We start from the raw sequence: 23337 nt of genomic DNA, 5'->3' as shown, positions 1-23337 counted from the left end.
GGAACTGAATACAGATCTCTAGATACGGTCGAATCAGAGCTCTGACAGCCATAACATTAAATTCAATTCTTTGTATTTCAGCCCTCTTGAGATAAAGTCCAACATTCATTAACCTTTTATTGTATCCATCCACTGGCTTTGAGTGACTTCAGAATTGGGCCTCTAAATATCTTTGCTCAGATATGTCTGTTCTTAGCTACTCGCTATTTAGAAAATACTCTGATCATAGAACCCCTACAGTGCAGAAGGAGGCCATTCGGCCTATCGTGTCTGCACCGACTCTCCAGCAGAGCATCCCACCCAGGCCCTATCCCCGTGACCCATATATTCACCCCACTAGTCCCCCTAATCTACACATTTTAGGACACGAAGGAACAATTTAGCATGGCCAATCCACCTAACCTTCACATCTTTGGATCAATACAAATAATTTGAAAAATTAGATATCACAATCCCTGCCATTATGGTCAGTGCCTCCTCATGTAGGGATATTGAAAGGCCAACAGAAAAAGAGTGTGAGGAATCGGGACAGCAGGATAAGGCCATAAAAACATGGCACTATAGTGCACCCCCTTTTTCTATCTTTCTCGGGTTGAAAGTGGGTGGCTGCACACTTTCACACGTTGCATGTCATTCTGCCACAATTTTTCCCATTATTTTAATCTATAAATGTCCCTTTGAAACTTTCTGTTCTCATCCACAATATTTTAAAATGTCACTTACTTCGTGTCATCAGCAACCTTATGAGAAAATGGTGTATTAGTAATGCCACTGGACAAGTATTCCAGAGGCCCAGGCTAATACTCTGGGACGTGGGTTCAAATTCCACCATGGCAGTTGGTGGAATTAAAATGCCATTAATAAATCTGGATCATAATGCAAGTCTCAGTAATAGTGACCATGACAACTGTCATCAATTGTGTAAAAACCAAAGATGTGCAGGTTAGGTTGATTGGCCAAGTTAAATTGCCCCTTAGTGTCCCGGGATGCGCAGATTAGCGGGTAAATATGAGGGTTAGAGGGATTAGCAGGTAAATATGTAGGGATATGGGGATAGGGCTTGGGTGGGATTGTTGTCGGCGCAGACTCGATGGGCCAAATGTAGGGGTTCTATGGTTCTACCTGGTTCACTCATGTCTTGTAGGGAGGGAAATCTGCCATCCATACCTTTCCTGGCCTACATGTGACTTGAGACCCATAGCAATGTGGTTGATTCATAACTGCTCATTGAAATGGCCTAGGACGTCACTCAGTTCAAGGTCAAACAGGGATGAACAACAAATACAGGCCTCCCCAACCACTGTCACATCCCTCCTAAGAAATACAGGGCTCTCTATTCCTTCATCAAAGTTGTTTATAAATTTAGTGAAAAATTATGTCCCCTCTACAAATCACTTGGGGACACCAGTAACCACATCTTGCCAACTTCAGTATTTGCCCATTATCACAACTCTCTATCTCCTACCTGCTAATGAATTCCCTAACCAATATATTGATTGATCTCCAATTTTGTTGGCAGTCTCTTTGACACCTTGTTAAACGCCATCTGGAAATCCATTGTTGTGAAACCATGCTTTATAAAAAATGATTTATGAATTCACTGGCCAGACACTAATTGAATTTTTAAGCCTGAACATCTGAGAGAGAATCGTTGGCCAAAAGAGCAACAGGAGGCACTGCAGTCAAGACAATATGAGTAGCTATGACGGTCATAAGTCAATCTTCCAATGTGTCAAAAATCTCTATAATATCCATTGAGGTTGTGTGCTTAAAGGAAAAATGCCCTTAGTTTTTCTGAAAAGCGAGAGAAGGAAATCAGTTTTCTCAGAGATTGTTCACAAACTTTACTCATGAGAGGGAGGTTTTCTCCTGAAAGCAGAACGAATGAAAGTGTGCTGGTTAAGATATTTACTGGCAAATGTGAAGAAGTTCTTTTTATAAAATTATAGATACAGAGTAAGTTGGTTACTGGATTAATATCAGTCAGGGTCATTCAGAGCTTGCCAATGCAGGGGGTTAATCTATTGCTGGGCAATGACTTAACGAGATGTCAGGTACTGTGTCCAGAAATTCCAGAACAGTGCAAGGTGACAGTGAAGACTGAGGGGAACAAGCAAAATTCTGCACAGGTGTACAGGGCTGAGGGAGCCTCAAAGATTACTCAATAGTGTCTGTAAAGATTAAAGAGATTGCAGGAAAGCTAATAGGATTTAAAGAGGCCATGGCAGAGCCAAATAATTTACAAAGGCCAAAATAGAGCCATAGAAAAGCAAAGGTGTTGGAAGCAGCAGAGGTTGAATGAAATGCATCAGAGGAATGGTTGGCCCAAACATTTTTCAGGATTTAAATATGAAACAAGAAAGTTCCCAAACAGGCAGAAGAAAGATGCCTCACCTCAAAGTGCTCTGGACAGCAGGCAGTGGTGTCCCAGAGGACATGAGACAGATTGGAGGAAAACACGTTTCCAAGGAAAACTAAAAGGGGGGAGATAATATACTTGACAATGAACAATCCCTGTGGAAACCACAAGACAAATAGAAGTAAATACAAAACCCACTGAAGGATCAAATGGTCAGGTCCAAAATTCAAATCTGACTAACCCAGTCATTCAACTTCAGAACGTCCTAAAATGAAAGCAATGCCTCAGAAGGACTCGAGAACAATTACTCAGCCACTGTCACCCTAGCAATAAGATTTATCAATGCATGAGGAACAGAACTGTTAAAGACACGAGTGGTGGACACAGCAAAGGGTTAAGAACTTTATAGGCAGTGCAACCATACACTAACAAAGAGCTAAGAAGTTCACTCCACAGCCTCCAAACCTACTCAAGAACACAAGTATTGAAGTATATAAACTCAAAGCTCACAAAAAATGTCTGTTGCCATTAAAATACCCAGACAACTACCACAAGATATTTGTGAAACTCCAACCACCCCCCAGACAACACCTAACTGGGATTTAAAAGGAAAAAGGCCAGAAACGCCAGGTTTCCAAAACAACACCTTTTTAAAGCCGGAGTCCAAAGCTCAAAACAGATTGAACTGAAATTGTGCCTCGTGCAAAGAGGGTGTTGAGAAATGCAAATTGAACGGAGCATTGCTGTAGCAGTCTAAAATTGTTAAATGAGTGTCTTGAGTATGATTGCGTGCTTATTTTATTTTGAACAACCTTGTAATGAAATGCTCACACTGTAGCATTTCATTTCAGATAGTAAGGAGGTGTTGTGAAACAATGCTTTTGAAAAAAATATTTTTTATGAGTTCACTGGTTGGATATCATAATTGCATTTTTTTTTTAAGAAGACAGAAGCCACATTCCAGTGACTTGAAATTGTGGTCAAGGATGGCTCCACTTTGCATCACTGTATTTCCTACATTGCAAGGCCATCAAATGGAACCTACCCACCTGCAAGAGTCCTTCAAAGACCATTACCTTCAGTGAATGTGAATGAACCACATCTACTGTCCCTGTTTGCAGGACATTGAGACTCACTTTGGTTGGGAACTAGCATTGGAAGTAATCACTTCAGACATGAAAGGACCTTGGCTGAGAGAGGAATTCCTGGCCATAATCTAATCAAGTTATAATTGGAATACATTGGCCATTACTATATTTAGGCCACTGGACAGTTGGAGAGAGGGTCATGTGCCAACCCTGCTAATCCTTTGTCTGTTTAAGCACCTTTCTTCTCTGCAGCTGAACAGAGATCTATCTCTGCAGAGAATTCAATAAAAAATATCTGGAATTAAGAATCTACTGATGACCATGAAGTCATTGTCAATTGTTGGAAGAACCCTTATGTCCCTTATGAACCCTTATGAACCACGAGTGTCCCTTAGGGAAGGAAATTCTCAGTCCTTACCTGGTCTAGCCTACATGTGACTCAAAAGCCACAGCAATGTGGTTGACTCTCAACTGTCCTCTGAATTGGCCGAGCAAGCCAATCAGTACAAAGGCAACTAGGGATGGGCAACAAATGCTGACCAGCCAGCAACGTCCTGTCCCACGAATGAATAAAAAAAATTGATTTTTTAATGTAGTCTCCCTTATCAATATCGCCATTCTTCTTCCTTTTCCAATTTCTTTGTTGAAGTATATACTTTCTTCCTCAGGTATTTCCTTATTTACACATCTGTTGATTCTAAGTATTTGACCGAGTTGGCTTATTCAAAGACCTTCAAGCCTTGTTGAGATCCTTCTAATTTGAAAATTCAGTATGACCGGTGCTCTCGATGATCAAATGATCCTTAGCCTCTTCCTTCTTTTACAAGCTTTGATATGAACAACCTGAGTGGTATCCAAAAATATAATTCCAATAGACAAAATTTGAATATAATTAGACTGAACAACCAGTAGGCCCCTGATTACCATAATGGCATCAGAACTTCGGCCAACTCTATTTTTTGGTCCTACTTGGCATCTTTCCAAACTTTGGCCTTCATGTTCACCTTAACAATTGGCTTACAATATACCCTTTGGACTTGGATTCCCTGAGGTCCATCTCTTTAATTCCTATCCCTTCTATCACCCCCCCCCCCCCCCCATTGTTTTGTGTAGAGTTGTTTGAAAATGGGAATGAAGAATGCTAACAGAAACAGAGGTGAAGCAGATTCCATTATACCTTCTAAAAATATAAGTGAACAGATATTTGTTGATAAACGTTTTTAATGGATTTATGGAAAGAGAAGGCTTGTTCTCCCAAAGAGTCAGCAAAGGTGCAGCAGATTGTAAACGTGTATGATTGCAATTCCCACTTTAACTAATGAGAGACTGGGGTCTTCTTTGGATGATAAGCAAGTCATTACCGTGCCGCACAGTGGTTAGCACTGCTGCTTCACAGCTCCAGGGACCTGGGTTCGAATCCCGGCTCGAGTAACAGTGCGGAGTTTGCACATTTTCTCTGTGTCTGCGTGGGTTTCCTCCGGGTGCTCTGGTTTCCTCCCAAAGTCCAAAGATGTGCGGGCTATGTTGATTGGCCATTCTAAATTGCCCCTTAGTGTCCCGGGATGCATAGATTAGAAGGATTAGTGGGTAAATATGGAGGGATATGGGGATAGGGCCTGGGTGGGATTGTGATTGGTGCAGACTCGATGGGCCAAATGGCCTCTTTCTGCACTGTAGGATTCTATGATACTATGATTTGTGTTGGGACCAAAATAAAGGCGATAATGTAAGACTTGATACCTTTTAAAAAGTTTCATATTTTCTTTTTCTTTTTAAGGAGTACCGAAAGAAGCACAAAGAAGCAAAACGGAAAATTAAAGCCAAGCGGTAGATCTGTATTCAATTATGGGAGTAACATGGTGTGAATTCAGGCAGATTTTTTATTTACTATAAACATCTGAATTTTTTTACTGGCCTATTTTGGCCTATTTCAAAGGCAGCACAATAAGTATTTTATCATTTTTGCTCTTGATATCATTACCCAGTGTACTTGCCAGGAGTGCTGAGATATGGATTCATACTGTATCATGTTGTAATTGTATACAAGATGCCTTCTGATCTTGACTGAACTAACTTGGCAGTGCGAGTTGAAATAAAGTTCTTCCCCACAAGGCAAGAAAGGTCAGCAGATTGCTCTTGTGCATTTCCAAGTGGTCAGTTGGAGAATGGAATTGCAAAGAACTAAAAATCGGTATCTTCTCCACATCCCTTCACAGGATCTGTGTAAGAAGGAAAAGACTGCTCCAAGGCTATAAGAGGGACTAGTGGGGAAAGAACTTAAAGCTAGTATTTTTGAAATGATGATGATGCACTGCATTGTTTTGTATAACAAAAAATAAAGTTAAATTGTCTAATGTGATAAAGTAATCTTCATTACAATATCAAGTGTTCCTATTCATTTTAGAAAAACATTTTGTTTGAGCTACGAATCCTCAAATAAGGCTGAGAAAAGAAAACACTTTCACTAACAGCATAGGAACAATATGGATAACTACCCAGAATACAGGTAAATTCACCATATCAATTCAAATGATGATCATTCTTTGAGGAGACAGGAAGGGCAATTTTAAAAATAAGTAGTATGAATGTGTATGTGCATCCCTTGAAGAATATTGATTTGCTTTCCTCCCTATGCAGACCACTCTCAACCTTCTCAAAGCTGTGCATACTGAAACAATGTTGACAATAGCCTGACTTGGTATAGGTAAATTTACTTATTAAATAGTATAGAATGTCTGAGAAGCCAAATTCTGCTGGAATGTTGTGAATACTGTAAGTGTTTCTCAATTCACCTAATAACTTTTCAGACCCTATCTGTGGTTAGTTCAGCCTTAATAAGCAATTCAATACAGATATACCAGTTATAGGAATATCGGTCCAAGCAGGTTCTAAAACTTTCCAGATAACGAAGAAAGTACTGTGCTAGTTTGCTCACCAGGATAGATTTTTGTTTTTATCTATTCTTGGAATGAATGTCACTGGCAGGAGCAGCATTAGGGCAGCATAGTGTTTAGCACTGCTGCCTCACAGTGCCAGGGACGTGGGTTCAATTCCGGCCTTTGTTGACTGTGTGGCATGGCACATTCTACCTGTGTCTGTGTGGGTTTCTTCTGGGTGTTCCGGTTTCCTCCCACAGTTCAAAGATGTGCAGGTTAGGTGGATTGTAAATGCTAAATTGTCCCTTTAGTGTCTCAATGTGTAGGTTAGGGGGATTATGGGGATAGGGCCTGGATGGGATGCTCTGCCGGAACAAAGAACAATACAGCACAGGAACAGGCCCTTCGGCCCTCCAAGCCCACGCCGCTCCCTGGTCCAAACTAGACCATTCTTTTGTATCCCTCCATTCCCACTCCGTTCATATGGCTACCTAGATAAGTCTTAAACGTTCCAGTGTCCCCGCCTCCACCACCTTGCCTGGCAGCGCATTCCAGGCCCCCACCACCCTCTGTGTAAAATATGTCCTTCTGATATCTGTGTTAAACCTCAACCTCCCCCCCCCCCCTCACCTTGAACCTATGACCCCTCATGAACGTCACCACCGACTTGGGGAAAAGCTTCCCACCGTTCACCCTATCTATGCCTTTCATAATTTTATACACCTCTATTAAGTCTCCCCTCATCCTCCATCTTTCCACAGAGAACAGCCCCAGTTTACCCAATCTCTCCTCATAACTAAGCCCCTCCATACCAGGCAACATCCTGGTAAACCTCCTCTGTACTCTCTCCAAAGCCTCCCCGTCCTTCTGGTAGTGTGGCGACCAGAACTGGGTGCAGTATTCCAAATGCGGCTGAACCAACGTTTTATACATCTGCAGCATCAGACCCCAACTTTTATACTCTATGCCCCGTCCTATAAAGGCAAGCATGCCATATGCCTTCTTCACTACCTTCTCCACCTGTGACGTCACCTTCAAGGATCTGTGGACTTGCACACCCAGGTCCCTCTGCGTATCTACACCCTTTATGGTTCTGCCATTTATCGTATAGCTCCTCCCTACATTATTTCTACCAAAATGCATCACTTCGCATTTATCAGGATTGAACTCCAACTGCCATTTCTTTGACCAAATTTCCAGCCTATCTATATCCTTCGGTAGCTTCTGACAATGCTCTTCACTATCTGCAAGTCCTGCCAATTTTGTGTCGTCCGCAAACTTACTGATCACCCCAGTTACACCTTCTTCCAGATCGTTTATATAAATCACAAACAGCAGAGGTCCCAATACAGAGCCCTGCGGAACACCACTAGTCACAGGCCTCCAGCCGGAAAAAGACCCTTCCACTACCACCCTCTGTCTTCTGTGACCAAGCCAGTTCTCCACCCATCTAGCCACCTCCCCCTTTATCCCATGAGATCCAACCTTTTTCACCAGCCTACCATGAGGGACTTTGTCAAACGCTTTACTAAAGTCCATATAGACGACATCCACGGCCCTTCCCTCGTCAACCATTCTAGTCACTTCTTCAAAAAACTCCACCAGTTAAGTGAGGCATGACCTCCCTCTCACAAAACCATGCTGACTATCGTTAATGAGTTTATCCCTTTCTAAATGCGCATACATCCTATCTCTAAGAATCCTCTCCAACAACTTCCCCACCACGGACGTCAAGCTCACCGGCCTATAATCACCCGGGTTATCCTTCCTACCCTTCTTAAATAACGGGACCACATTAGCTATCCTCCAATCCTCTGGGACCTCACCTGCGTCCAGTGACGAGACAAAGATTTGCGTCAGAGGCCCAGCGATTTCATCTCTCGTCTCCCTGAGCAGCCTTGGATAGATTCCATCTGGCCCTGGGGATTTGTCAGTCTTTATATTCTCTAACAAATCTAACACTTCCTCCCTTGTAATGGAGATTTTCTCCAACGGTTCAACATTCCCCTCCGAGACACTCCCAGTCAACACATCCCTCTCCTTTGTGAATACTGACGCAAAGTATTCATTTAGGATCTCCCCTACTTCTTTGGGCTCCAAGCATAATTCCCCACTTTTGTCCCTGAGGGGTCCGATTTGTTCCCTGACAATCCTTTTGTTCCTAACGTATGAATAAAATGCCTTGGGATTCTCCTTAATCCTGTCTGCCAAGGACATTTCATGACCCCTTTTTGCCCTTCTAATTGCCCGTTTGAGTTCTTTCCTACTTCCTTTGTACTCCTCCAGAGCTCCCTCCGTTTTTAGCTGCCTGGACCTAATATACGCCTCTCTTTTCTTTTTGACCAGTCCCTCAATTTTCCTGGTTATCCACGGTTCTCGAATCCTACCCTTCCCATGCCTGTCCTGCAGCCCTAACAACTGTTCCTTAAAAGAGTCCCACATGCCAGATGTGGATTTACCCTCAAACAGCCTCTCCCAATCAAGAGCTGCCAATTTCTGCCTAATCCCACTAAAGTTAGCCTTCCCCCAATCCAACACCTTACCCTTGGGACACCACTCATCCTTTTCCATCACTATCCTAAAGCTAACAGAATTGTGGTCACTATTTGCTACATGTTCCCCTACCGAAACTTTGAAGACCTGACCGGGCTCATTCCCCAGTACTAGGTCCAGTATAGCCCCCTCTCTAGTCGGGCTATCTACATATTGTTCCAAAGAACCCTCCTGTACGCATTTTACAAATTCCTCCCCATTCATAGTCCCAGCTCTCAGCGATTTCCAGTCTATACCAGGGAAATTGAAGTCTCCCCGACAACAACCCTATTTTTCCTGCACCTATCCAGTATCTCCTGACATATCCGTTCTTCCACTTCCTTTGGGCTGTTGGGGGGCCTGTAGTATACCCCCAACATAGTGACTGCGCCCTTCCTGTTTCTAAGCTCCACCCAGAGTGACTCGTTACACGACCCCTCTGAATTGTCCTCCCTCTGCACCGCTGTAATATGCTCTCCAACTAATACTGTTACTCCCCCACCTCTTTTGGCCCCTCCTCTGTCTCGCCTAAAACACTTGTACCCCGGAATATTCAGCTGCCAGTCCTGTCCCTCTTTCAACCAAGTCTCTGTCACCGCAACCACATCCAAATTCCTTGTGAGCATTAAGGCCCTAAGTTCGTCTGTCTTACCTGCTACGCTCCTTGCATTGAAGTATAAGCACTCCAGACCTCCAGGCCCAGTGAGGTCATCCTCCCCCAGAGTGCTCTTCTTCTTTACCAGCCTTCTCCCAGTCCCAAGCTCGTCCCCAGCCTCTACACTTGTAGACCTAATATTTTGATCCCCACCCCCCTGCCATACTAGTTTAAATGAGAGAACAGAGACCACTCCATCTGACGAAGGAGCAGCAAGCTCCGAAAGCTTTGGTATTTGCTACCAAATAAACCTGTTGGACTTTAACCTGGTGTTGTGAGACTTCTTACTATACTAGTTTAAACCCCCCCCCAACTGATGCCCTCCCCACCGTGCTTCCCGGATGTTTGAGCCCCTCCGTATTTGCACCCCTCCCCTCCCCCACACATCTGATGTCCCAAATCCAATTCACTTACCTTAGATCCTTACCTGTTCCATGGCCTGTCATTTCAATGGATATTTAAACCAACCTGGTTCACAGAGTCAGTGTGGACTTGATAGGCCGAACTGCATTGTAGGTATTGTATGATTTATTGCTCATTGCCCTGGAGAAAGTGTTGATGAGCTGTCTTCTTGAACTGCTGCAAGTAGGTACACCCATAGTGCTGTTAGGAAGGGAGTTCCAGGATTTTGACCCAGCAGTAGTGAAGGAACAGTGATATAATTCCAAGTCAAGATGGTGTGTGACTTGGAGGGGAACTTACAAGTGATGGTGTTCCCATGCGTACACTTTCCTTGTTAGGTGGCAGAGGTTGCTGGTTTGGAAGATTCTCATGAAAGGGCTTTCATGAGCTGCAGCAGTGCATCTTCTACATTGTGCACACTGCTGCCATTGTGCAGCAATGGTGGAGGAAGTGAATGCTTACGGTAGTGAATGGGATGCCCATCAAATCCTATATGATAAAAGCAAAATACTGCAGATGCTGGAATCTGAAACAAAAACAGAAAATGCTGGAAAATCTCAGCAGGTCTGACAACATCTGTGGTGAGAGAATAGACATGATGTGGCGATGCCGGCGTTGGACTGGGGTAAACACAGTAAGAAGTCTAACAACACCAGGTTAAAGTCCAACAGGTTTATTTGGTAGCAAATGCCACTAGCTTTTGGAGCGCTGCCCCTTCGTCAGGTGGGGAAGGGGCAGCGCTCTGAAAGCTAGTGGCATTTGGTACCAAATAAACCTGTTGGACTTTAACCTGGTGTTGTTAGACTTCTTACTGTGAGAGAATAGAGCCAGTGTTACAAGTCTAGATTATTCTTTTTCAGAACAGATCAAATCCTATATAATGTTGGGCTTCTTCTATGTTGTTGGAGCTGCACTCATCCAGGCAAGAGGAGAATATTCCATTACACTCCTGACTTGTGCCTTGTGGATGGTGGATAGATTTTGGGGAGTAAGGGGGTGAGTTATTTGTTGCAAAATTCCTGGTCTCTGCTCTCAGTCTCTGATCTGCTCTTCTGGCCACAGTTTTATATGATTGATCCAGTTACGTTTTTGGTCAATGGTGCCCCATGGATGTTGATTCAGCAAAGATAATGCCATTGAATGTCAAAAGGAGATGGTTAGATTCTCTTTTGTTGCTGATGGTCATTACCTTTTACTTGGGTGGTGCAAATGTTACTTGCCATTTATCACCCTAGGTCTGAATGTTGACTCCATATGATGCCCTCCCCACCGTGCTTCCCGGATGTTTGAGCCCCTCCGTATTTGCACCCCCCCCTCCCCCCCCACACACATCTGATGTCCCAAATCCTATTCACTTACCTTAGATCCTTACCTGTTCCATGGCCTGTCATTTCAATGGACATTTAAACCAACCTGGTTCACAGCAGCCTGTGCCATAAAAAGGGGGGAATGTTCTCCTTCAATCTGATTCTGCCACACTGCAACACTGGGCCTTCCATATGGGTACAAACTACAAAGGCCACCTCCTACCCCTATTTTTTATGTTTCTATGCGCACAAACAATTGTTTCCAAGAAAGTGGGATTGCCACTCAGTGTCCAATTAGTTGCATGAAATTTCATCCATGTCTGTCTCACTTTATCTGACTTAGGTCGGGTGAAATCCAGGCAGTGTAGCGTGCCTCAAGGCCCAGCGTTGCAGTCTGGCAGTCTAACCCTGTTAACATTTTACTAGTTTCTATGATATCCACTCTCACTCTTCTAAACTCCAGTCAATGTAATCCTAACCGATTTAGTCTCTCCTCAGGTGACAGACCTGCCATCCCAGGAATCAGCCTGGTAAACCTTCGCTGTACTCCCTCTATAGCAAGGACATCCTTCCTCAGATAAATGAAATATCTCAATGTCTGCTATATCTGCTGTTCTATCTTTTAATCAATTTTCCCAATGCATTCTTCATATCTTTGTATTGTCTTTATTTAAGTTTAAAATACTTTTTTTCGGACTTAAATCTCTCACCCTAAATGGATGGCCCATAACTGCTGATCTCCAGAGAATCTGACCCAGGCGGTATCCCAGAATTTGCACTGGGGGACCCTGGAATTCCCCACACAAGGACTGCATGGCAATTGATTGTGGGGTGTTCAGGGCAGTTACCCTGCACTGAGAACCATGCAGTGCTCCCAAGCTAAATCAGACTTCAGATGATTCTAATTTTCTTAGCAGAATAGTTACCAGGAAAAGTTAGAAGAATTAAACAACTTGTAACTCCTGAATAACTATAGTAATGACCTACCCTCGTACAATGTCCTAACCTCCACTCCCCCATCCCACCCACTTACCTTCTACCTGGATCCTCAAAATAGCTGGGACCTTTAAACTTACTTGCTTTACAGCAGCTAATACCATAAATAAGGTGGCTTCCTTATCCCCAATTCTCCTGCATTCAATAAAAGGCCTCTGGAACCCTCTGCAATGTAGGTTTCTCACTGCCTGAATCATAAGGTTGGGTGCAAAATGTACAGCTGCATTATAGTGGAGGTAAAAAGGAGTTAACTGGTAATCCAACTACCACTCCTCAGAAGTTCATCATCTCCAACAAGAGAGAATCTAATCATTTCCCCGTGACACTTGACAGCATTACCAGTGCTGAAACTCTCACCCTGAACATGCTGGGCATTACGATTGATTACAGGCTTAATTGGACCAGCTATGTAAATGTATGATCAGGTCAGAGTCTGGGAGTTCTTTAAAGTATAACTCACCTCCTGATTCTCCCAAATCTGTCCACCTCGTGAAGTACAAGTCAGGGATGTGATTGAATACTCTACTTGTGGCTGGATGATTTTTAAAAATTCTTTTGTGGGATGTGGGCATCCTGGGCAAGGCTAGCATTTGTTGCTCTGATGAAGCAAAGGGCTTGATCAGCATCCCACCCACCGCCTTAAAAATTCATTCCCTCTACACCGTGGCAGCTTGTACGAGGTGCACTGCAGCAACTCATCAAGCCTCTGTTGACCGTGCCCTTCAAACCCTAGAAGGGCCACTTGGAAGGCCAAGGGCAGCAGACTCACTGAGACGTCACCATCTCCAGGCCAAAGACCATCCTAGCTTGGAATGATATTGCTGGTGCTTCACTGTCACTGAATCTAAAACTTGCAACTCTCCAGCACTGTGGGTATACCTACACCATATGGTGACTTATCATGACCTTCTCACAGGCAATTGGAAATAAATGCTGGCCTTACCAATAATACTTGAACCTCTTAAACAAATAAAAAGTTGTACAAAGTGAAATCCCACTGCCTAAAGAGATTTATTTTTGGCCTGGACTGTGGAAGAACTCTACAGTTCTTCACTTAGCCATGTGGGATCTTGTATATTTGTGTGAAGGCAGATTGGGCCATGGTTTAAACACCTTATCCAAAGGCATGTTTTGGCCAAGGTGTTATGTGCTGCCTTGTAACAATGACTCCGGGGCAAGAGTGCTACAATTGAACCAAGTCTCATACTTGGAGTAAAAATGTACAGGGAGGTTGAAATGGAAGCACTTAAGTTTCATTAGCATCATGTTATGGATTAATAGGGCATGGATTTCTTAAAGGCAAATAATGCTTAAACAATGATTGATTTTTTGATGAAATAACAAAGACTGCATATGTGGATTTTCAGAATACATTTGGTAAAGTACCTCATACGACAGTCTTATTTGGAAAATAAAAGCACAAGGTAATAAAGGGATGGCGGTAGCTTGGGTAAACAAGTGGCTAAGGGAGGAGGAGTTCAGGTAAATAGATACTTTGAGTGGACAGAAGTATACAGAAGGGCCCCGCGAGTTGGTATTAGGACGATTGTTTTTCATATGTATAAACGACTAGACGTAACCAGTGAGTATAGTTCTGAAGTTTGCGAATGATACAACTTCGTAGTTCAGCAGCATGAAAACCACGTGTGAATAAATGTTCAAGTCATGTACTTTGGGGGAAATAACATGGAAAGGCATTATAATCTATGGTACTGTTTTGAAATGGTGCATTGTTATTCTGCCTTGTAATTAAATCTCACCTAACTGTCGATTCTATAATAAAAATTTCAAGCTATACTGCTACTATCGATGGGAGAAAACTGTGTGTTTCACATATTAGTGCTTAGAAGCAATTTCTGCATACATACTGCAGGTCTTGTGCTGACTTGTTTTGACAAGTAACGCCCAACTTGCTAGCAAAAGTTACTGTGGTGTTTCATTTTATAGGATTTCTATCTGAAAGGAAAATATAGTATTTTTCTTGCTAATGCAAATTATATTGTAGAGAAGTATGAAATTTCTACCTAAATGGGCCTCGTCAGAGCTTGATATGACAGTCACTGCCACTAAACCACAAACCTTGAAATGGAGCCTTCAAGTAAAATGTCTGTCAGATTAAGTGCGAGGCTGAGGCGTCCATACTGCCCCCGCCCCCCCCCCCCAATACTAATTCTAGTCACTGAACTGGAGGCTTCTCGTAAGAATTTGGCAAGAATAGGCTTTCGCTGTCTTAAAAATAATTCAAACATTCTGCCCGCAAGACGTCCAATTTACTTAATGATATGAAGATGGGGAGTGGAGCTGATAAAGTTCACCATTCAAAACCCGGAGTTAAAAAACCACTCATTAAACTACAGGGACCTTATTCCTGAAATGGTGTTGTTGAATGTATCCAGTATTCAATAAAATAACCACTCATTGAAAAAAGTAAGCGAAATAGTTTTATTGGCAAAATATTTATCGAACATTAAAACAGTTCGTGGGGGGTTACCCACAGGCGACCCTGATTGGTCTACATTATAACACATTCTCCCTGCCCCCATCAATGAGCAGCTCACCTCAAAAACTTCATTACAATATTGAAATTAATCTATATCAAACGTGCTGCAGAATGCAGCAAAGTCTCGTCGCATAAAACGTTCGCTTTTCACCACGTCGTCCTCTGACGGAAAATACTGCATACTCTGATCTTGGTCTATTTGCTCAAAAAATCTGAAGCGTAACAGGTTATCATCACACAAGGAAGACATGGTGCAGTCCAAGGCACCTCGGGCGTTCTCTAACACACCCAGATACGAGTCTATGTCCATGTCTAGCTCGATCTCAGAGCCACTGTCACTCCCGGTCGAGTCGGACCTCATATGCATCAGTTGGTATTTCTCGTGCATCAGGAACTGGTTAGTATTTCTAGGCGCCCTCATGCCTGGTGCCCGATTGCCGCGGACGTTAACTGGGCGTAATCTCACCGCTTGGGGTACGGTCGACGGGTGCTGGTGGCCACGGCCTAATTCCCTGCCTGTTCTGCCACACTCTGCCCTTCCACGCCTGTGCCAGCGATGACTGACCCGTTTCGAATCGGGTCTGCTCTTCGGACAGTCTTTGCAATCGGATCTCTCTTTACTGGCTCCCCAGTGGACAACGCCTCTGTTACTGTGTGACATTCTTAATTCTTCTGGGCGTGCTTACCTTCTCTCACATTCCCTTCGGCTTCCCAATTCTTCGGTGTAAAGGAATAACGTTACTCCTTGAACGATTACGGTTACAAAAGTGCCCGCAAGCACTTCTCTCCCTCTACCTTTTCACTATTCTCTTTAACTTTTTCTTTCCCCAGCGCTTATTATAGTGCATGCCCGGGTTTGGGTGTACCGGGAACAGCTTTAAGCTTTAACGCCGTTTGATTGTTTTATCCCTGGGAGATTCTGCAGCAAAACTTAAATCAGTATTGATAGATCTCTGAGATTTGGTTCCAAACTGAGCTAAAAGAGGGAGGAGTGGGGCAGAATCGTTAATGACAACACCACCTCACTCTCCCTCTGCTTTCTACAAAATGATATTCTGTGTTACCAAAACTGCTATGTATCAACATTCCACTTTCGAATGCGAGGCTCGACATCACATGATCATAATAACCAATAGCAATTGCTAACCTGGGGTAAAAAAAACCCTGGACTATCCTCTAATTGGACGTACACAACTGGAAGGGGGATATTAGGGGGAGGGAGGGTGTGGGGAGTGAAATAAAGACAATGAGGGTTCTGTTTAAAAGAAAAACAACGCCAAATCCCACACATCTTTAATCCTACAACGTTTAGGTTGATGTTCAGTCGCCAACAAACTGGTGCAAAATTAACTTCGCCTAAATTTGTAATTTACTCTTGCAATGTCAATCTTGCGTCACCTGACCAACAGCTTAAACAAACACTTGCACTGTTGATCACTGCTACGTTGCAAAGTTGCATTTCTTTCGGTCAGTTCGAGGTGCCCTTGCCCTGCCTCGAGCATAGCCTTTAGGCTTTGTTACCAACCCATTTTTTTATTAAATCTGGTGCTGTCAACATAAAATGAATGATCACTGGGACGGAATGTGTCCCAAGACAATTTTTTTTTGTTGCCATTTGGGCTGATGGTTGTTCTGACTTGTGCGGCTGATCATCGCATACGTGACTCGTAGATGTTTTTTTCCCATTGTTTACAATGCAGGGTACAACGCTTGGGCAAAGGGGGGGGGGGGGGCGGGGGCTGTAAGGAGGGGCTTGAGGATGTACTGTCTCGACTGTACTGTACAGCAGCGTACAACCGAGATATCACGTCTTCCACACTTTACCTCTACTGTATCGTAAACATTTAGTTTAATTATTCTAAGTAATCAAATATTTGCGCTAACTTGTATTTTTTCAAATTTTAACAATCAGGGTTTCAAAATAAATCAGTTTTCAATTCAGTTTTCCATTTCCTTTTGCACCAATTGTCAGTCCGGAAAACTTGCCTTTTAAAAAAAAAGCTGACACAGCTGACAGTTCAGTAATGGTCTCTTCCTTCTCTTCACCAACTGTACTTAGTCTGACTGCAAGTTCCAACACGTTACCTACCAAAAAAATGGCGTAGATGTAGTGCCTATTTATTTACAGTGCGAGAATTGATGTTTTATTTGAATATTTTGGGGGAACATTGTGTTAATCTGTGAAGAAATATGTGTAAATGATTTAATTAAGCTGTGGAAAGGTTACTGGAGTCAAGTTGGGAGGTTTACACAGTAACTTCACAGTAATTTCATTGCAGTGTTAGTGTAAGCCTTACTTGTGACTAATAAACAAACTTTAATTTTTTTAACTTTAGGTTTAAGGCATGAAAAAGTAAAGGTACTAGATGCATGCATTAGAATTGGGATTTTCCTGGTGGGGTGATTGATAATAGGCTAAGTTTAAAATAATTGAATTTGGAGATACATAGGGATCTGCATTTTTTAGCTGTTAAATTTCAAAGTGGAATAAAAGGCTTTTATTACAGTTTCATGAGTAAAAAAAGGAAGGCTATTAATTTTTTTGACTGAAAAGTGAGGGTTAGAGTTATAGCAAAACATGAAAGCTTTTTATATTTTGGAAAAGTTGAGTTCAAAGAGGTGCTGAGTACAATGAAATCAGGAGACTAAAGGGAAAAGGGATATATAAGGAGAGGAGTTGCATTGTTTTGGTGCTTACTGTGGGCGGAAGATTGCTTAGGCACGGAATTATATCACCATGCTTTCACTGTTGCTGGATCAAAATTCTGGGATTCCCTCATAGCACTGTGGCAAGTACCAGAACCAGATGGACACCAGCAGTTTAAGAAGGGGGCAAATGCCACACTCTTAAGGGCAATTAAAGATGGGCAATAAATCCTGGTTTTGCTAGCAACGCCAACATCCCATGAGATAAAACCCCTCAGTATTTTGTCTCCTGGTTTAGATACATGATTTGGATTTGAGTATAGATAATACAGTCTCTATTTTTTCCATTACAGCAAAACAAGAGATTTAACAAATAGTAGAAGGGCTATAAAAGATATTTACTACTATAACATACATTTAAATGGCACCATTAACATGGTAAAACATTGCAAGGTGCATTGCCAAACAAATTTGACACACACAGCCCTATTTTACCATTTTGATTCTAAGTGCTGAGCGGACTTGAAACTGGGTGTGTTTCAGATTCGACTTTTAACCTGTTCTCAGGTGCCCCCATGCATACTCTGCCTGCAAAAATATCAGCGATTCTGAATCGTGCTGCAGAAGCCTGTGGGCGGGGCTTAACACACCTGAAACCCTGCAGCTCCGATCAGCGCATCCAACTGCTCATACGCTGAAAAAAAAATGATAGAATGCTGCTCCCCCTTCAAATTCCTCCCAGGCTGGATAATGCCTCCCCCTGACCCCCACAGACATTGCATCACCCCCCCCCAACGTTATTGACCCCCTCATCCCCCCCACCCCCCCTGGCACCCAGACCAATTGTGGGCCCCACCCTCCACCTTCCCCCCACTGATCTCAGGCAGAGTGGCAGTGGACCCCCCCTTCCCCTCCACTGATCTCAGACAGAGTGGCAGCGGACCTCCTTTCGCCCCCCCCAATCTCAGGCAGAGTGGCAGCAGGCCTACCTTCCCCCCCCCCCCCCACCCTCACCGCCCCTCCCCCCCACCCCCGGCCACAGATCTCAAGCAGAGAGCCATTAGACTCTAGGCACCTACCTCCTCACTAAGTGGAGCACCCGAATCGGACTTCCATGGAGCATATCTGTTTCTCGCCAATTCTGGATGGACGAACATGATGGTAAAGGGGGAAGTGCCGGTAAAGTTGGGCATGCAGCCCATTAAGTCAATTTAAATGCATACAAATGCATTTAAATGGCCATCGCACCCGTTTTGGGTGCAGTCCCGATTATAACCATTTTCGGCCCGTAGTAAAGAGGGAACTGGCACGGAGGCCGGTGTGGATCGCACTACTCGCCTCACGCCCGACTTTACCAAGTTTTCACGCCCGAAGTTGATAGTAAAATCGGGTCCACAGACACGAAAAGTGATATTGATGCAGGTGACCAGAAGTTTGCTTAAAGAGGTAGATTTCAAAGAGGGATTGGGAGACAGAGAAGTTAATGAAGGAACTTAAGAATTCGGGGCCCAGACAAGTAAAGGTACAGCCACCAATCATGGGGTGATGGAAATTTGTGAGACCGTGGAAGAATTTGAATGCCGACAAAGTCCTGCAGAGAAACATGATTAAAATACATTTCTTAAAGGTACAGTACCATCACAAGTGTAATGTATAAACATGGTGTGGTGTTATTGGTCCTGTTAAGAAACAAATAAGGAATACCTTGTCTGATGAAGGGTGTATGTCTTTGGGATGATGTCTTTGTTGCCTACGAAGTAATGTTTAGTCACTTTCTCAGAAGACTAAGGAAATTTGTCGTGTCAGCTACGACTCTCACCAACTTTTACAGATGCACCATAGAAAGCATTCTTTCTGATTGTATCACAGCTTGGTATGGCTCCTGCTCTGCCCAAGACCGCAAGGAACTACAAAAGGTCGTGAATGTAGCACAGTCCATCACGCAAACCAGCCTCCCATCCATTGACTGTCTACACTTCCCGCTGCTTCGGCAAAGCAGCCAGCATAATTAAGGACCCCATGCACCCCGGACATTCTCTCTTCCACTTCTTTCAAGAAAAAGATACAAAAGTCTGAGGTCACGTACCAACCAACTCAAGAATAGCTTCTTCCCTGCTGCTGCCAGACTTTTGAATGGACTTATCTTGCCTTAAGTTAAACTTTCTCTACACTCTAGCTATGACTGTAACATGACATTCTGCACTCTTTCATTTCCTTCTCTATGAACGGTATGTTTTGTCTGTATAGCACGCAAGAAACAATACTTTTCACTGTATGTTCATACATGTGGCAATAATAAATCAAATCAAGTATTGAATTTAGTGTGTTTGTTCCATTAAAAGCCTTAAAATATGAAATCTTGTATGATCCTGACAGTCACTGGGAATTAAAATCTTTTTTCAAAAAGATATCGGTCTCTTCAGGGATTGGGACACCAGTTTTGGACTTATGCGCATCATTCTCATGTTATTATTGAATCTCCAGAAGGTCCCTTACTGTGAGATTACCTTTTCTTATACTCGACAAGATCAAGAAATATTGTGGCCTGTTCACTGCTTGGCTTTACGATATATTGTTCCAGAAACAGTTTCAAATGGAATCCTGATTTTAACTCTATACAACTCCTGCCAATTTGATTTGCATATTTGTATAATCTATGCAAAATTAAAGTTCCTTATGATTATTGCATTACCTTTGCTCCAAGCACCTCTTATTTCTTTATTACTGTATTTGCCTGCAGGACCCAGGAGGGAAATCATGGATCCTGGTTTTCCTGTTTCTAGGACCCTTATTTCTGCACACCGCCTACCCTCCCCCCCCCCCCCCCCCCCCAACCCTCCCCCTTCATCAGACATTTTGTTTTCCCCCCTGTCAAGAATCACTAAGCAACTTTCTTCAATTTAATTTCTTTATATTCAATTTGCGGCCTGGAGAATTAAACATTTAGAGCCTCATAGAGAAAAAAACTTTGCTTTCATCTGTTTTAGAAGTTGTTTGTCAGTTGCAGTTGTTTGTCAGTTTCACTGATATTGCAGAAACAATAAAGGGTAAAACACTTAAGCTTTCTACTGTCTAAACCTATATCATCAAGTGCAGTGGAAAACCTTCATGTACCAGTTGTTCTGACCAGGTGAGGAGGGGTGCACTGGTTCTGCTCTATTCAGCCTCCTTAGTTAGTCACAATGAAGGTTTTTTTCTTTTATTTTCCATGTCAATTACTTTTTCAAATCCAAATGTATTTTTTACTATCTATGCAGTGAACAATAAGAAATTAATCAGAAAGATTAACCAAGAAAGCCACCAAACCTGAGAAAAATAAAATAAAAGACGCAGTGTCATCCTCATACACAAACACAGGTAACACACACATAGATAACAGAAGTAATGAAATTCAGACTGAACCCTGGCAGATTCTATTGCAGTGGGGCCAGAGAGCCTTTGAAATCCAAATTCACATCAGTGGGACTGGAAGATTCTGCTGGCATGAGGGACTGGAAAATTTTGGCCCTAGAGTCTAAATAAAAGTTAAAAGAATATACAGTTAAAGTTCTTTGCTTGTTTTTGAGACATAGATTATTAAATATTGTGGCCAATTGAGCTTATCTCGTTCCTTGGAGTGGGTAAATGTAGCAATTCTTATAAGATCTCGGTTTGCTAGTCAGTCTTGGGTATGCTGATTTCTTGAATTGGGTGCTCACTTATTCCTAGGGATAGTGAGAGAGAAAGAAAAAGAGATCTCTTCAGCCTGTTTTTTTATGTTGATGTCTCTTCCCAAAATCTCTCCGATGGTGTCTCTTTTGGCTTGGTAAAATCCAGTTCTGAAGGTCTGCTTTAGATGTATATTTCAAAGGAATTTGAATACCATGTCTACTGGAGAACAAGCGGCACGGTGATACAGTGGTTAGCACTGCTGACTCAGCGCCAGGGCCCCAGGTTCCCGAATGTGTGGAGTTTGCACATTCCCTCCGTGTCTGCGTGTGTTTCCTCCGGGTGCTCCGGTTTCCTCCCACAGTCCAAAGATGTGCGGGTTAGGTGGATTGGCCATACTAAATTGCCCCTTAGTATCGGGGGCTAGCGAGGGTAAATGCATGGGGTTATGGGGATAGGGCCTGGGTGGGATTGTGGTTGGTGCAGACTCGATAGGCCAAATGGCCTCCTTCTGCATTGTAGGATTCTATGATTCTAAGTAATCACAAAAAACTGTTTCTTCTACCATTAGGTTCAAACTGATTCAAGCAGTAAGGTATGCCAAAGAGCATGAAAATAGAATAGCTGAAAGATATTTTGGTTCTCTTCCAACCTGAGAAAATGATACAGCAATGGAAGAAGCAAGTGGAGGAACTAATGAAAATAGAAAAGACAAAGCACACTTCATGCTGCATTGTTTTTATTCTGCAAGGGTAATGTGAAATATTAAAATACTTGTATGCGCTGAAATATTTTTTTCCAGAATATTTCCTTTTAAACTCCTGGTGTATTTTATGGCCCAGCAAATATGGCATTACTCAATAATCCAACAACATTACTACTGTTAGGAGCTTATAAATTATGCTCATCAGCACAGTATCTCTTGCTTTTTCTTATCTCCACCCATACCAATTCTACTTCCTGATCTTCCGAGCCAAGAGTCTTCGTCATTATTGGCCTTCTGACATCCTTTGTTATCAGGGTTGGCCCCTCCTTTTCCATTATGTCTGTCATTTCAAAACTTCAAATCCCTGGAATATTTAGTTCTGAACCTTATATAGAAACTAGAAGCAGGGATAGGCCATTCGGGCCTTACAACTTGCTCCACTATTCAATATGATCATGGCTGATCATCAAAATCAATATCTGGACCCCCCCCCCCCCCCCCCGCCACCGTTCCCTCCAATATCCTTGATTCCTTTAAACTCAAGAGCTTGGTCATCAATGTAATCTGCGTAATGGCTAACCTATCAATTCTATTTATCTCTAATTGAGCCATTCATCTATTTTGCTGCAAATATTTTGTAAATTCAAATCAAAAACAAGGGATTCAGGAGGAACTTCTGCACTCAAGAATAAATGTGCTCCTAGCTATGGCAGGCATCATATATACATTTCAGTGCAAACTGGATACATCCATGAGGGAGAAAGGATTAGAGAGTTGTGATTTGATTTATTATTGCCACATGTATTGGGATACAGTGAAAACTACTGTTTCTTGCGTGCTATACAGACAAACATACCATCCAAAGATGACATAGAGGAGAAGGTGCAAATTTTAAAAAAATTCATTCGTCAGACATGGGTGTTGCTGGTGGGGGCAGCATTTATTGCCCATCCCTGGTTGCCCTTTTAATGAGTGGCTTGCTAGGCCATTTCAGAGGGCAGTTGAGTCAACCACATTGTTATGGCTCTGAAGTCACAAGTAGGCCAGACCAGATAAGGATGTCAGATTTCCTTCCTTAAAGGATATTAGTGAACCAGATGTGTTTTTCCTGACAATCAACAATGGTCAACAGTAGATTGTTAATTCCAGATATTTTTATTGAATTCAAATTCCACCATTGTCCTGACAGGCTTTGAACCTGGGTCCCCAGAACATTGGCTGAGTTTCTGGATTAATAGTCTAGCGATAATACCGACTAGACCATCGCCTCCCCATTATAGTGTTACAGTCATAGCTAGAGTGTAGAGAAAGATCAGCTGAATATGAGGTAGGTCCATTCAAAAGTCTGATGGCAGCAGGGAAGAAGCTGTTCTTGAGTCGGTTGGTAGGTGACCTCAGACTTTTTGTATCCTTTTCCCAATGGAAGAAGATTAGGATTGGGTGAAGTGGAGTGGGAAGCGGGTATCTCTGGGAGATGGATGCAGCATTGACAGGTTGGGGGCCTGTTCCTCAGCAGCTGACACGAGGAGATTCACACACACACACAGCAGCCCCAGGGCAGCCGGGCCCAATGGAGGCAAAGCCAATAGGAAACCGGCACACTGGCAAGCGGCCGCAGAACT

At 42.9% G+C, this 23337-nt stretch overlaps 1 protein-coding gene across 3 annotated transcripts in view; it reads left to right on the top strand.

Moving 5' to 3' along the window:
* Positions 1-20050, top strand: part of nol8 (nucleolar protein 8) — a 63706-nt gene extending 43656 nt beyond the window's left edge. For 2 of the 3 annotated variants that reach the window (XM_078209758.1, XM_078209759.1), the window contains one exon: positions 5225-5824. In XM_078209758.1, the coding sequence (XP_078065884.1) occupies positions 5225-5278 (54 nt within the window). In that variant the 3' untranslated portion in view covers positions 5279-5824. Of the gene's footprint in view, positions 1-5224; positions 5825-5851; positions 5954-19230 lie in introns of those variants that run through there. The other variant, XM_078209756.1, reaches the window with a different exon arrangement.
* Positions 20051-23337: the final 3287 nt, after the last annotated feature.

This window comes from Mustelus asterias, chromosome 3 (assembly GCF_964213995.1).
Source record: "Mustelus asterias chromosome 3, sMusAst1.hap1.1, whole genome shotgun sequence".
Taxonomy (NCBI): domain Eukaryota; kingdom Metazoa; phylum Chordata; class Chondrichthyes; order Carcharhiniformes; family Triakidae; genus Mustelus; species Mustelus asterias.
Note: the sequence above shows the minus strand (reverse complement) of the source record. Positions and strands in the feature narration are given on the sequence as shown.